General features: G+C 45.6%; 1 protein-coding gene across 3 annotated transcripts in view; it reads left to right on the top strand.

Annotated features, from left to right (window-relative positions):
- Positions 1 to 16233, top strand: part of MFSD4A (major facilitator superfamily domain containing 4A) — a 307016-nt gene that overhangs the window by 21612 nt on the left and 269171 nt on the right. Inside the window, exons 7-11 of one of the 3 annotated variants that reach the window (XM_058540220.1) lie at positions 6887 to 7034; positions 10444 to 10514; positions 11747 to 11867; positions 12973 to 13024; positions 14490 to 14801. In XM_058540220.1, coding sequence (XP_058396203.1) covers positions 6887 to 7034; positions 10444 to 10514; positions 11747 to 11867; positions 12973 to 13024; positions 14490 to 14532 — 435 coding nt within the window. In that variant the 3' untranslated portion in view covers positions 14533 to 14801. Of the gene's footprint in view, positions 1 to 6886; positions 7035 to 10443; positions 10515 to 11746; positions 11868 to 12972; positions 14802 to 16233 lie in introns of those variants that run through there. The other 2 variants (XR_009219882.1, XM_058540221.1) reach the window with 2 other exon arrangements.

The raw sequence follows: 16233 nt of genomic DNA, 5'->3' as shown, positions 1-16233 counted from the left end.
TGACAACAGAAGATGTTAAAGACAAACAGAGATAGTTAAACAGTTTAAAAAACCTTAGTTTTCTTAATAGAGAGACCTCAGCTTTTTTGAACATAGGAAATTATTTTGATAAAACAGAATTTCTGTCTTGTATGTAGATTTGCTCAAAGGCAAAGAAAAACCTTTTATAATTTCTTTATCAAGAGCAGACTAAAAGTTTAAGAAAATTATCCTTTTGAGAGAAAACCAAATTTTACCTTGCACCAGCTTACTTTTGATATTGAAATTCATTTACTTAATTAAATTCACTTTCATTTTAGCCAAGTTGATCATGCACAAAACTCTTTCTCAGAGTTTTTCTTCCATAAACTTTCCATAACCTTTTTAACAAACAAAAATATTTTTATTTCTTATACTTTCTTTACTTAAAACATACATCTTACTTTCCTTGAATACAAAGATGTTTTCTTTATTACTTTTTAGTAGCCGTAATCATATTTATTAATTAGAATTTTTAACCCTTAGAAACCTTAATTTTTGATGAAAACTAAAAAGTAAGCAATGATGAACTGTCTTTTATATTAGCATTCTGTGGCTTGGCAAATTTATAAATACTTTTTATAATTTCTAGAAACATGCTACTTCATAGTACAATCTTTTAAATAAAATACAAGACACGTTTACTAATAGACCCAAACACTTTAGTTTCTCTATAATAAGACAAAGGTAGGTAAACTTAGACATGTTTAGCAATTAATGTTTCAGTATTTTAGCTTATTTGGAAATGATCTAGATACTCAATGAATTTTCTGTTATTTAATTTAATTGAGCAAAACTTCAAAGTTTCAAGTTACCAAAGAGATTTTGGAAGTTATTTTAAATACACATGCCATAAACTAAAATTATTGCTGAAAGTTTATCTATAAACTCTTATCTCACATACATCTAAATCATTTGCTCCCAACAATTATGTTTAGATTACCCACAAAACCTTCATGAGACATTAGACAAAATTAGCTTATCATTTTATTATTTTTGTTGACAATTTTATAACAAAAATAAACATGAGCTTATTTGACTAATAAAGGCTGCATGTCTACATCATATCTGATGTTGATAACTCTGAAGACCTGCTTATTTCAATCAAGCCAACAAACTTAAATAAGCTTTCATTTACCAAAGATTAATTTATATCATGTTAGCTTGAAAAACATTCGAGTTAAGTTTCTATTACATGTAAGAATAATTTTTATAAGCGCTTACGTTAAGCCAGTTAAACAGAGTTCTTTTAGAAACTATACCATCTGGAGGTAAAATATCGCACATATGTAACATACATATAGACCCACATACACAAAGACTCCATAGCTATTGTTTTAAAACTTTAGGACAGTGTACTACACCTTTAAAAGTCTGCACAAAGCGTTTATTGAAGGCCCTCTTCCTAAGTGTAAAATTTAACCTTAGACCAATTTACCTTGGTGGAGGAGGAGCTTTTATTATCTTTTTTATTAGCACCTGATATCAGCCTCTAGTTTTTATCTTGTACGGTGTAAGCTCAGGCAACCCTCTTGACTTCCCTTTAGTATGTTTAATTACCATTGTCTGAAGGGCAGATATATATGCTTTCGTACAATCAGGCAGGGGAAACGTTCCCCAGTGAGACACAATGTCTATCCCCCATAATACCATCTATAACACAATCAGGCAAAAAGAGATGCAATCACTTGACGTAAAGCCAGTAAATATATCGATTTTCCTACAAAATTTCATCTGAATTCCATCAACTCTTATACCTCTAATCATAGCTTCTATTAGGACTTCATCAACAAGTCTCAGTCTTATAATACCGGGTAGGGGAAGCATTCCCAGCCAGAGATAACATCCATTTGCAAAAAAAAAACCTCTCAGGCAAAGTTGATATAACCTCTTTATATAATATTAGCTCAAACATTCCAACCTTTATAATCCTGTCAACCTTTATACCTTTATGTTTTCTGTTTTCAATCTAATTGTAGCCTGAGTCAGGGTCCCACCAGTAGGGTTTTAGTACCACAGTGTGTGGGGTTCCTGCATCAGGGAATCTCGGAAAATTCTCTTCTTCAGCTCCTAGTTATTTTATCCATTTTTGTTTAAAAGGCTTGAGTCCCCATGGTCAAGCTAAGGGACCCTGCCCTTTTGTCAATCTTTAACTTGATTAAGCGGCCTGATTGTTGCCCCAAGCACAGAGGTTTTTTTGTGATCTCTGCCTTCTGGCTTTTTAAATTTTTCCAAACTAGTGTAAATAGAGCAGACTTGTTTGGGGCCCTCTAATGTTGAGGGGGCTAGTAGGGGGTCCTTTTGGCCTGCCCAACCTTAGGCAGTGCTGTGTTAAAACTTCTGTTTTAACCCCATTAATGTCTGCTTTATTTATCCCATTTTTCTTTTAATAATCATCTTAAGATTTCCATCCTGCTGGGATGAGTCTCATGACTCTTCCCTTTTTTTTTTTTTTTTTTTTTGCGAGGAAGATCAGCCCTGAGCTAACATCTGATGCCAATCCTCCTCTTTTTGCTGAGGAAGACTGGCCCTGGGCTAACATCCGTGCCCATCTTCCTCTACTTTATATGGGATACTGCCACAGCATGGCTTGACAAGTGGTGTGTCGGTGCGCACCCGGGATCCGAACCAGTGATCCGAACCTGCGAACCCTGGGCCACTGAAGCAGAGCACGCCTGCTTAACCATTATGCCACCGGGCCAGCCCCGACTCTTCCTTTTTTGATTACTCTTTGTTTTCCCCTCTTTTAATATTTGTCTTATTTACTTTAATTTTTTTTTTTAAATACCCTTTTAGGGCCGGCCCCGTGGCTTAGTGGTTAAGTGCGTGCGCTCCACTACTGGCGGCCTGGGTTCGGATCCCGGGCGCGCACCGACGCACCGCTTCTCCGGCCATGCTGAGGCTGCGTCCCACATACAGCAACTAGAAGGATGTGCAGCTATGACACACAACTATCTACTGGGGCTTTGGGGGGAAAAAGGAGGAGGATTGGCAATAGATGTTAGCTCAGAGCCGGTCTTCCTCAGCAAAAAGAGGAGGATTAGCATGGATGTTAGCTCAGGGCTGATCTTCCTCACAAAAATTTAAAAAATGGAATAAGATAAAATATCCTTTTAAAAATTTTTACCTTGTGCATAAGAGTTCCTTGACTTTCCCCTGGGCTTTTTATTTTTTTTGTCAATTAACTCAGTGCTTTCATTAGCATCTGTAAGACCATGAGAGGAAGCTGAGACTCCAAATTTGATTAAGTTCTTAAGACTAGTCATTATTTCTTTGTATTTCCTTTTTAATTTGGTCTTTTCATAGGTCCCAATAAACAATTATGATGCTAGCTCTCTAAAAACTTTTCCAATTTAGAAGTTTTTCCAATTCAAACGATCCATTATCTGGCCATTGACAAGTAGCATCTTAATAGCAAGTCAACCAATAAGCCTTTTATGGATTAACCATGGATGCAAGAGGTGTCCCCAAAAGAGGGTGCAAAAGAAGCAGCCCTCACAAGATCCAGAAAGTTCACTCCCAAAAATAGTCTAAGAAAGCAAAGGCCTTTGTTGCATAGGCAGTAAGGATGGTGTAGTGCCAGCATTAACAAGCAACGAAGGTTGAGACGACAAAGGCCTCTTATGAAAGCAACTGGGACCTCTTATGACAAACTCCCTTGAGATCTGATACAGCCAGACAAAGAGAGTGCATCTCAGAACCCCAGTCTATTCGACTGGCTGCCAAGATGCACACCTGTGTGTGCATCCTCCGGATGGTGGAGACCAAAAACGTCATAAAGCCAAGTTCTCAAGACACAGAACAAGACAAAAGAAATAACCTTATCTTACATGCACATTAACAGCTTTAGTTATGCTTTGGGTCTCTTAGAGCCAAACTAATACCTAGGAGGGAGGTGCTGCGGGGTTGGGGATTGTGTGTATTTTACAGAGTACCTCATTGCATAGACATTTTCCTGAGGTAGGCAGGGGACCTGTGTCATGATACCCTGTTCCATGACCAACTTATCCTATCACAGGAATCTTCTTGAGGTGGCAAGTGCCCTAAGGGCTCTTAACTGCTCAACCTGTGCCTACCAAATTTGCGGCCCTTTTGGCTTGCAAGATGCCCCTTAGCAACAGCTTTCACCACATGTACATATTAACCCACAGCAAAGTTTACTGCAGGCTGGCCCAGACAACAGGCTTATAGAGATGCCTGCGTCTTGCCCTGTGGTTTTTTCTTTTTATGACAAATGATACAAAAGACAGAGATAAGAAAAATAGTGACCACCTCTGGGAGGAGAAGGATCAATAAACTAATGAGTACTCAAACCAAATTTCCCAGATTCGCTGAGTCCAAGAACCTAGCTTCACCAGTATTTTCTCCTGCTAATTTGAATTTAGACAAGGAAACAAAAGTCACCACTCTTGCTTCCCTGCAGGCAGAGATCCAAGAGACTGAAGTGGTGAGAACTCTTACCTCCTGCTGGCTCTTGTCAGGGGTCCAGGATCTCTCAGCTGCAGTAGTCCAGGAGTGAGCGGCATCCAGCCAGTGAAGTTTTGTCCCATCCAAGTCGCCAAACTATAGAGGAGGAAGAACTATTCCTCTGTCCTCTCGGTCCTTCTGGCTGGTCTAAGAATTAAATTGACATGAGACAGAATAACAGGAGAAAATCAAAGTTTAATAACATGTATACAGGGGAGAAACCCAGGAAAACTGAGTAACTTGCCAAAGTGGCAGAAGCCACTACCTTAAATACCATTTTCAGCTAAGGACAAAGGAGGATGTTGGAGGCAGTGGTTTGGGACTTCAAAGGGGAGGAAGGCAATTTACATGGAGACGGAAAAGCAGATGTTTGGTAAAAAAATATTTGCTAGGTCATCTATAGGCAATGTGACCTGAGAGAGACAGAACTTTGAAAAAATCGGCTTAGCAAGGACCCTTGCAGTCTACCATACCCAGAGTTACCTATGGTGATGGCCTGTCCTGGGACAGGCCTCCTGTCTTGAATTCTTTTAGGCAAAAGGTCAAAAGTTTTTTCTTTCAGAGTCTTTTGCCTTTAAAAATAATCAAGCCAAAGAAACACATTTTAGGTGGCCAATTCTGAGCCCCCACTTTAGTCATCCAGTGACATGTCATAGGGGCAGTTTTATATGCAAGTCTGGAGCTCTGGACTCAGGTCTTGGTTGGAGGGGTAGATTTAAGAGTCCCAGCTTAGAGATATTTGAAACTGTAGAGCTGGACTAACAGGGAGTGCAGACAAAGACGAGCCAGAATGGCGTCCTGGGCCATGCCAACATGTAGAAAGTCAGCAGAGGAGGAAGCAAGAGCAGAGGGAGCGCTGTGGGATCATTTTCTACACCAAAGAAATCCATTATATTTGGAATCATAGGTATGTGCATTGCTTTTGCATTTTTACTGCATGGAAGAATGCTTTCATGTTGCCTCTCCATCAAGAAGAGAATGTGTTTCCTTCAGCCGCTGTTTATGGCAAATCCCCCTCCAGGGCAGCAAGCCTTTCTTGGTAAGGACCCTGAGCCTCAATGCATGAGTCTCAGGCCTAAGAGATCTTGCAGCAGACACTGAGGGGCTGGTGAGGGCAAGTAAGGGGGAGGCTCAGGATTGCAATCACTGGCTTTGTTTTTCCAGTTGGAACAAATTCCCCAGGATCTGCCTGTGAGTGTGCAAGTCCCTTCCCCCTGCACACTCGGTTCCTCATCTGTAGAAACAGACTGGGGCAGGGGTTGGATTAGATGTGGTTTCTTACATACCTCCCAGCTCTCTACTCTATACTTTTATCTTATTTCTTCTAGAAACAGATGTACTCACCCAGGAGATTTTTACCTCAAAGCGATGGGTTTCCATAGATGATCCTATCTCCTGAGACATTAAGACAAGCTGACCCACAGATACTAGGATGGGTATTTGTCGGAAGCTTCATGCTCTGAGAGCCCCTCACTGCTGTCATCCACCAGACTCTTCAGCGTGGCTGGTAGCCCATTTTGCAGATTAGGAAGCTGGGAATCAGAGATCAACTACTTCAAAGGCCCAGAGCCAATGATAAAAAACAGGGTTGATAATTACACCTGGGTTTTCTGTGTCCAAATCTGTGCTGCCTGGGTTTCTTCCCAGTTGCATTTTGCATAGAAATTTTTCAGTATTGACATTTTTAAAGAATTTAGAAAAAGGGTTATTTTAACAAAGATAGCCCATGTGACAGAGACCCTTACTAAACTAGAAAGATTTCTGGCCTCTTAGCCCGTCACAGGGGTTTCCAACCTTATAGGTTAGAATCTGCCGGAGGGAATTGGAGCTGAATCGGGGCGTGGGGGTGGGGGGGAGCCAAGCGGGTTGTCACAGCCACTGACCCTCTCCCTGGGAGATCTGCAAGGATTCCCAGAGGGTGAGGACCCTGCAACCGTCACTCCATCTCTCCTGCTCCCCCACAGCTTCCTCTGAACACACTGCTTTTAGGGAAAGAGAAGCAGCTCCTCTTCCTGAGGAGTAGAAGACTCACCACTCAGGCCAGCAGGCAGAGAGCTGATGGCTTGGATGGAATTCCTGGGCTTATAGACAAGGCCCCGGGGCCAGGCAGACGTCCCTCAGCAAGCACTTCTTGAGCGTTTGTGGGGCCATTTGCGGAGCTGTCTGGGGGGCTGGCCTCCCTGCGCTGTCCTACATTCTCAGGGCTTCCTTGGTGGCCGCCACACTAGGGCAGGTGCAGTTCCCACATTTTCCACAGGGCAGCGCACTGGTCACACGGCGCTGCTCCTCATGCCTGGAGGAGGAACTTGCCAAGTCAGGACTCGGACTCCTGGTTTTCCCTTTGCTCAGTGGATGTCCAGCTTTTCGCAATTGCTACTCACCTCCATCTCTACTGTGACAGGTGGGTGTGATGGTGACGTTCCTGGTGCTTCTTGTTTTCTCCTACAACGTCCTCTTCCTGTTCGTGGGGACAGCCAGTCTGGGCCTGTTCCTCAGCAGCTCCTTCCCCAGCATGCTGGCCTACACTGAGGACATTCTGCAGTACACAGGTGGGTGTACAGGGGCTGAGCTGAGAGGCATTCCCTCTGGCTGGTGCCACTTCCTCTGACACCCCGTCTTTCTGTGGTGTTCCAGCTAGATCCCCCACCTCCTCACAGAAATGATGCTCCCCTCCCACTCTGCTGGGAGCAGGCTCACAAACAGGGTTGTTCTGACCCCCGTGGCTCCCCCATTCAACATGAGCCCTGAATCTTGTGACTTCAGGCCACAGAGATGCAGTAAGCTTCTTTCCCATTCCTTTTTTTTTCCATCATAACGTCTGCTGACCCACAGCTGGCATGGTGTGACATGCATGTGCTGGGCATTCCAAGTTCAAGGAAAAGCAGTTTCCCGAGAGAAGTTATGGTGGAGGAAAGGGGTGCTATAACTCAGTAAGAGCACCTCCTGCTCTGCTGCTCTTGTGGACGTTGTTCGAAGCATGAGCATTAGAACAAGGGCTCCTCACCTGATGTGGGGTGTGACACAGCTTCTTTGATGTCAGAAACCTCTAATTCTCTTGACCAATCTCCTCCCCTTTCTGTAGCCTCCCAAGTGCACATCACAAAGATCAATTTTTTAACGAGTTAATTAAAAATAATTATGTTTTGAACATCTAACGTTACCCTTAGAAGTAACTAGAGAAGCCTTCAAGTGTTGCAAAACCAGCATTAAAGATGAGTGATTTCTTTAGAGGAGGAGTGGGGGAAATGGGGGTATGGGGGTGGTCAGGGCAGTGAGAGCGACCCCAACTCAGTTTTCCACAGGAATGGGACATGGAGACATGGAGCCTTGAAACCCAAGGATATCCCCAGACCTCAAGCCAGTAAATGAAGTAATGAAACAGTATTGGTACCACATGTCACACGATATATCCCACAGGGGTTTAAGTGGTCAACAAATGTTAGAGTTTAATAATAATAGCAATGTTGTATCAGTTGATTCTGCCTGCAGGTGGTCATCCAAATCCGTCCTCTTCTTTTCCTTTCTCACCATCCCTGCCTTAGTTCAGGAGTTGACCATCACTTACCTGCTTGGAATATTAAATGGTGCCCAGCTTTTCCCAATTTCTAATCACCTCCATCCGAGCCTTGGCAGGTCTGGGCCGGTCTCCTTGCCTTCAGATTTGCCTCCATCAGTGGCTCTCAATGCTGGTTCCACATTAATATCCCCTAGAGCACTTGTAACAGAACCCAAGTCTGGGCTTCCTCTCCACAAAGTCTGATGTAGTTGGTCCAGAGCAGCTGGGTGATTCTAACGTGTAGCCAGGGTGAGGACCACTTACTGAGTCATCCTCCGCCCTGATGCAGAGGGATCCTTTAAAACACAGAGCTGATCACAGCCTTCCTGTCTTCCTGTGCAGTTTTCTTCCTGCCTCCAGCCTTCTCCCCACCACTCCCCTCAGAGGCCTGCATTCTAGCCGTGTTATTTGCTCTTCCCTGATGGCACAAAAACTGTCCTGTACTTCCACACTGTGGCACATGGTGAATCCTCTGCCTGAAACGCCCCCTCTACTCTGTCCCACCCCTGTATCTCCTGCTCAAGTCCCTCTCCCCCGACCCTCTGGGAAGCTTCTCTGATCCCCACCGGAAAGGTGTGCCCCCTCCTTTGTACCTGCCTCTCGTGTTTGACACACCTCAAGGCTTTTGTTCCTACATTTTCTGTGTCCTCTCCTGGGCAACATGCTCCCGTGGGCATCAGCAGGGGATAAGGGCAAGAGTGTGGGCTTTGGGGTCATCAGCAGCCCTGAATGTCAGTCCTGCCTCACCCTTTCTGGCTTTGTCACCTTGTGCGATACAACTCCCTTCCCCTCTTTGAACCTCAGTTTTCTCACCTGCAAAATGGGGATGCAAATACCTACCTTGTAGGAATGCTTGTGCATTAGAGAAAATGTAAAGCTCTTGACTTAGCAGCTTAACTGGCTCACAGGTGCTCAGTATCTATGTTACCCTCTGATTATTCATCTGAGTGCCCTCAGTATTTAGCACAGTGCCTGATGCACAGAGGTACTGAAAGGGTTTTGAATGAATGAGTGGAATAGACAGTGGGCACTGCTGGAATTCAGAGACGGGAGTGACCAGTGTTGAATATAGAGATAGCTTCCTGGAAGAGAGGGGACGGGAGCTGGCCCAGGATTTGGAAAAGCAGAAGGAAAAAGGAAAGGCATTCCAGGGAAGGGTGGGGCAGGGCAGTGAACAGTGTGAGAGCCAAGGCACAGGATAGGTCTAAATGTGAGCAGGCCGAAAAGAGGAACCTGAAGCCCAGAGCAGACACTGATGATCTCTGTTTTATTAAAAAAAACACTAAGTGTCTACCATATGTTGGCCACTGTGCTAATAATAAGCAGTGGTGGATGCCACTGAACCTAAAATTCAAGGTACAGTCCTCTCTCAGTGGGGAAGGCTGCCGGGAAGACAGACAGTGGGGTACGTGATAGCAGGGGGCAGGGGCCTGAGGGAGCACAGAGGAGGAACAGCTAATCCAGGTTTAGGGCCGGGGGAGAAGATGACTAAAGGAAGCCTAAACCAGGACTTCAAAGGTGAACAGGAGTTTGCCAGACAAAGAGTAGGAGCAGGAGTGTTCTGGAGGGAGTGAGCGCATGAGTCAGACCCTGGTGGCGAGAGGGAGTGTGCAGGGTCAGGACTCTGAAGGTAGTGTGTCCTGGCTGGAGGGCAGGTTGTGAGCAGGGAGTGTGAGAGACAAGTCTGAGCTCTCAACAGGGACAGATAATAAAGGGCCCTGCGAAGCACCCCGAAGGCAGCGTTGAAGGGTCGAAGCAGAGAACTGGCCTGGTGTGGAGGGTTTACTCTGTGCCAGCACTAAGCATTCACATGTATTGCATTGGAGTTACCACACAGCAACCCTGTGGAGGAGCTGTCGGCATGCCCACTTTCCAGAAGGAAACCAAGGCCTAGAGAAGAGAAAGAACTTCCTAAGGTCGCATGGCTGGTAGGTAACTTGCACAGCTGGGCTTGGAACACGAGTCTGACTCTGCAGCTTGGGCTCTGAAGGTCTGTGCCATTTTGCCAGATTCGTCAGAGGTGTGGCTGATCAGTGCAATGCCAGGGCAGTGAGGACAATGGTCTGCCTAGAGCAGAGGGCTGGCCTGAGGAGAGCAGGAAGTCTTGCTGGAAAAGAAGGTGGTGGTCATATTGGGAAGAGCCCTGAACACCAGTCTGAGCAACTTGGAATTTACCCTGAAGACAATCACGAGCCACCGAAGGTTTCAGAACAAGGAAGGAACATAATGACACAGGACCTAAAGCAAAGTGCTAAAGTCTGAGAAATCTTAGGAATCCAAAGTAATCCACTTAGGCAGCCATACCATTTTCCAGAGGCTTTCCAGAAACAACCTGGATCATGCCAGCTGATTTCTAACTCCTTAACTTGATTTTACTAAACCAAATCCTCTCTTTTGGTTAGGCTGTGCGACCACGGTGCTGGTGACGGGGGCAGGAATTGGCGAGATGGTCCTCCAGATGCTGGTTGGTTCGGTATGTGGGAAACTCTGGGCACGGGGGGAGCAGTAGGGGAGCTCTCCTCCAAGCAGGTGAGAAGGTGCTGAACCCAACTGGCCCTTCCCCAAGCCTCCCACGCAGCAAGGGCCTCACTCTGTCTGTGTTACCTGTTTCCGTTTCCGAGCCAGCCTTGAAAGCTGAGCCTCCAAATGTGGGACCTGGAGGTAGGAAGGGACGCGGGGTATAGTCCAAAGCAAACACCAGCCATGTCTGGGCGCAGGGCCAGAGGGGCCCCGTGAGAACATTGTTGAGCTCTCAGGGCCTGGGATGCGTGTGAGCTGCAGTCACAGCTCTTTTTCCATCCCGCCTCAACCTCCCACTCCCTATTCCCCCTCTTCGAGCCTTTGGCCACCCTGCAGCGGGCCCAGCTTTCCTGCCCAACCCGATCAAGGGCAGCTCTCCCAGTCCTCTTCAAACATATTCATGTTTTATTTGTTTACCAGGAGAAAGAATACATGTGCTTTTTACCGAAGACTATAATGTGGATATTGTTATTCCCCTTTTTACAAAGAAGGATACTGAAACTCAGATAAATTTAGCAACCTGCCCTCGGTCAGTCACACTTCCAATAACTGACAGAGATGCTGTTCAAACCTCTGTCTCTCCGTCTCCAGAGTCCCCCTAATCACTCTTGTGCTTCCCTCTTCTTGCCCTGCCCTCTGCTCCCCTACCTCGTGTGATACCCTCTGCATCGAGAGGACATGTCTGGGATGTGCTTCAGTGTCATCTGGTGCAGGGAGGAGTGGGGCCCAGAGGAAAGTGGTGCTAGTGGTTAAAGTGGGGCGATGGCTCCATGGGAGTTCCATGTGCTACTCTGGCATATGTTTAGATTTTCCATAATAAAAGGCTAAAAATATATAAATGTATGCTCTGCAAAGCTCTGGTCAGGCCTTGTGGGCATAGAAACACCTAGTATGACTGGAGTTTTAATGAAGATTTAGAGATTTTTCAGAAGGTTCCAGACACAGAGCTGAAAGGGACTGCAGGGGTCACCGGGTTCAACCTCTGCCTTAGAGCAGGATTTCTGCCTCCTCCAGAAGCATAACCTTGAAATGAGGCCACGACGTCCCTCCTACCCATGCTTCTATCTATTGGCGTGACGGGCCTCAACTTGACTGACAGACCCGCCGAGGCCCAACAGGCTGCTTCCTCTACTGCATCTTCATGTGAGGTTTGACGGCCGGTGTCTGTGTTTTCCCCTTTGGCAGATCTTCCAGGCTCAGGGCAGCTATAGTTTCCTGGTCTGTGGCGTGATCTTTGGTTGCTTGGCTTTTACCTTCTATATCTTGCTCCTGTTTTTCCACAGGATGCACCCTGGACTCGCATCAGGTAAGGAAAGAATCTGTTTCTACACAAGAGGAGGAAAACAGAGCGGGGGGAAACATGGGAGATGCTATGGATCTTAGCACGCCACAAATGCTGTTCTGTTCCAAGTAAAATGCAAGGAAATGTTTATTTTTCTACAGCTTCCCTTTCCCCTCTTCCTGCTTTGCTGGGCGATTGTCTGCATTGGGCTCTTAGGGCAGGAGGGAACGAGGTAGGCTGACTCATGGTTTCTCCATTCGGAGAGGGGCATGGACTATGAATTTGGCTTCCCACATCCCACCATGCCACGGGACCAGCCTGTGCAGGGCACTGGAAGGCAGAGGCTGCCTCCTTGGCTGGAACTCGCCCAGCAGCCTAATGGGCCATCTCTTTGCAGTTCAGGATTTGACTCTAGTCCAAATCTCTTTTTCAAAAAGAAGTCCTTCAGGCCAAGTGGCAAAGAAAAGCTCCTTCAGGGCAGAGACACCTCCTAAGAATAGTCTCCTTCCTAGAGACCCCAGGCAGGGGGAGTCCCAGAGCTGTTTTCATAACCGTGAGCCCTCACCTGCCCTTCCACCCAGAGCTCTCCAAGTCCCAGCGACTGCATCAGCTGTGCAGGCAGCCAGTGCTTGAGAGGAGGTGCCAGGCAGGGCCTTCATGCTCTGAAGGGACAGGATCCATCGCCCTGTCTCTCCTAGGTGGACATACACATTCTTGCAACACTCAGTTTAAGGGCCCAGAAGAACAACGGGGCCCCTAATCAGCACTGACTGCAGCCCCGCTTCTGAGATGGCCGGAGCCGGTCGTCCAGCCCGGCACTCAGCACAGAGGCTTCCTTTAGGCCACAGGTTCAGGAAGTATTTGCTGACTATCAAGTGAGCAACACCTAATGAGGTCCCTATTCATGGGGGACAAAAAGAAATGCATATTTCCCAAGCCTTAGACACTAGTCTCAACAGACCGCCATCACCAACAGTTTGCCAGAACTAGGAGGTGTGACTTTGCACTCTGCTCTCTGATGAGCCACAGAATGGCAGAGAAACAAAAAGCCTGGGGATGCTCTCAGCATGAATGATTGCTGCAACTAATCAGAGCTGCTGAAACCTGCGACCTGGTTTTTCTTTTGTAGTTCCTACCCAGGACAAACCGCTTGGAATGGAAAGCTTGGAGTGCTACCAGAGGTAAAACTGGGTGAAGGAGGCAGGCGAAGACTTCCAGCCTCTTGAGCACGGCACAGACCAAAGTGTTTAAGAAAGCTGGAGGTGGAGGTGGAGGTGGAGGCAATCTCTCCACGCCTTGGTTCGGATCTTCTCCACTAACACTTGGTTGAGTAGAAGAAACTAAACTGAGTTCTGGTACCTGGGTCCTCCCTGGGCAAATCATAAGCAGCTTACCTGGCTACTCCAGTTACCTGCCTCTTCCCTGGTTCAGACTGCTGGTCAGAGCCGTCCAGGACACCCAGACGGGAAGGAAGAAGACAGCCACATGCTGCCTTCATGGACCACACCCTGGGTTTGAGGATCACTCTTAGTTGAAATTTGAAAAAATAGGTTGACATTGTAAAGCTCGATGATCATCGCTATATGCAGATATATTTTTAAATTAATCAAAACAAACATCAAGTTATTCTCTGGCATGCTCAAAGGATTTGTGTGCTTTTTACTTATTAATAGTCCAAAGTCCCTCAAATTCCTGCTGCTGATACCAGTAGGTCATCTGTAATCTAAAACATCAAAAGGAAAAGCTGAATCTTGCTATCTTTAGGACACTAATTCAGTGGTATGTTGGGCTAGCTTATATCAGCTTATAAAAGCTGACTGTTAAATTTTCATTTTGAGAGCTGGTTGTTAAACGCAGCCAATATTAAAAATTAAATTATAGAAATTTAAATTACATTAAAACAAAGGTAATACTCGAAGCTCATCACTTCCTAGTTGTTTTACATCTGTGCTCTGGAGGTTATCTATGTCTCTTGTACCTGTATGGTGGAGACATTATATAAAGGTGTGCTTCTGCACATCTCTTTCCAACTCCACTTTCAGTGATAACGTATTGGTAGCCTGAGATCAGTCATGATAGGAGTATTTACACCACAGAAATTGGCAAAAGCTACAAATCATGGCTTTGTTTTCCTCCCTGGAGAGCCAGCCGTTGAACATTTACCAGCATACCACTGCTAATAACCAGTTAGGTCCAGAAGTTGCCTGGAAGAATGGGATGGATGTTGTTTTTCTTTACTGACATTGATTAACTTATAAAAAGTATAGAAACAGGGGCCGGCCCCGTGGCATAGCAGTTAAGTGTATGTGCTCTGCTGCTGGCGGCCCGGGTTCGGATCCTGGGCGCGCACCAATGCGCTGCCTGTCAGGCCATGCTGTGGCAGCATCCCACATAAAGTGGAGGAAGATGGGCACAGATGTTAGCTGAGGGCCAGTCTTCCTCAGCAAAAAGCAGAGGATTGGCATGGATGTTAGCTCAGGGCTGATCTTCTTCATGAAAAAAAAAAGTGTAGAAACAGCACTAAGAATTTCTCAAAAATATCGAATGTAAACTTTACATCTTCTATAGAGACAAAAACTCTTGTCAAGTTTTTTTGCCATGTCAAGTACCTTGACATACCATGTCAAGTTCGTTTTTTTTTAACAGAAAGCCGGAACTACTGAACAGTTCAAGCTGTGCAGTACACTGAAAGCAGTGTCTGTCATGGAGTGACAGTTCCTGTGCCAAGCCAGTCCTGTATGCCACAGAGAATGCAAATACAGTGACTCAGAGAGGGTCAGAGTGCTGAGACTCCTGTCGGCAGGGAAGTGGCAATGACAGTGACCATCTGTATTCGTTTACCTGCACTTTCTCTGTGAATATATAAATGTATATGTGTAAATATAAAAAGCAAGTGGGGGCCGCCCCGTGGTTTAGCGGTTAAGTGCGCGCTCCGCTACTGGTGGCCCGGGTTCGGAACCCCGGGCGCGCACTGATGCACCGCTTCTCCGGCCATGCTGAGGCCGCGTCCCACATACAGGAACTAGAAGGATGTGCAGCTGTGACATACAACTATCTACTGGGGCTTTGGGGAAAAAAATAAATAAATAAAATTAAAAAAAATAAAAATAAAAATAAAAAGCAAGTGGATCATGGTTCTCAGTAACCTGTCCAAGTGGTGTGGTTTGCATGCCCGACACCAGGTTTATCCTGGAACCAAAGGCATTGTCACGGAAGGCAGGTCCGTGTGCCAGCAGCACAGGTAGCAGTGAGAATCTGGCTCAACCCCTGGCCTCACCTTCTAGCTGTGTGGCCCTGGGCAGATCACTGCGGCTCTTCCAGCCTCACCTTTTATCTGTAAAGTGGCATTTCTAAAAGAACCTTACCCTACCTCAAAGAAATTCTGAAAGAATTAAGTGAATTTGTGTAAAGCAATTCTTATATGCCTGACACAGAAATTGCTTAATAAATGTTAGCAATTTTTATTTTTAAAACCTCATAAGCAGCTTTGAAATTGTTCATATGTTTGGTACATATTTATTGTCAGTCAAACAGAGCCAAATTCATTTGAAAGCTGGTGGTATAGGGGTATAGTTTTAGCTATGTCTATAAATACTTAAAAGCATTAGATGGCAGCAATCTACTGTAGTGACTGACCTGGGCAAAAAGAAAACAGCTGTATTTTTCTTGTGGTTTTTCAAGAAAACATCCTTTTTATACAGATTTAGAAAGAAGAATGATGGCTATGTCTAAAGTGATCATGATTAATTTGTGAATATGGAAAACAAGACTGAAACAAATCTAAGAGTACCTTTCCTAAAATAAAATATTTTAAATTTAATAAGCGTGTTATCCATTATGAAGGACAATTGATCCTCTTATGTAAGCTCGGCAACAAATGACCAAATGTTCCCCAAAGATGGGTCTCTCTCGTACTACAGGTTCACATGGCTGATATTTCAGAAGAAACAAAACTCTCACAGACAGGACTGAGAACCACTGTTCCCTCTTTCATACAGTCAGAACAAGGGGAGGCAGATAGGTTTTTATACCACACCTCACAATCAGTTACAGAGTAGGGAGGGCTTTTTTCCATCTGCGAGTCGGACATCTCAGAGTGCTGTGGAGCCATCCTGCTCCCGGATTTCCCTCTGCTACTCGGATGCAGGAAGCAACATACCCGACGCACTGACGGAAGACACAGGGACATGGAGGGCTTTTAGAGAATTCATCTATCCATTTAAAAAAGATTTACCGAGAGGCCGGCCCAGTGGCATAGTGGTTAAGCTCACAGGCTCCACTTGGGTGGCGTGGGATTTGCAGGTTTGGATCCTGGTCATGGACCTCCACACCACTCATCAAGCCATGCTGTGGCAGTGTCCCACATGCAAAATGGAGGAAGACTGGCACA

This window comes from Diceros bicornis, chromosome 4 (genome assembly GCF_020826845.1).
Source record: "Diceros bicornis minor isolate mBicDic1 chromosome 4, mDicBic1.mat.cur, whole genome shotgun sequence".
Lineage (NCBI taxonomy): Eukaryota > Metazoa > Chordata > Mammalia > Perissodactyla > Rhinocerotidae > Diceros > Diceros bicornis.
The sequence above is the reverse complement of the archived record's forward strand: the minus strand, read 5'-3'. Positions and strand labels throughout refer to the sequence as shown.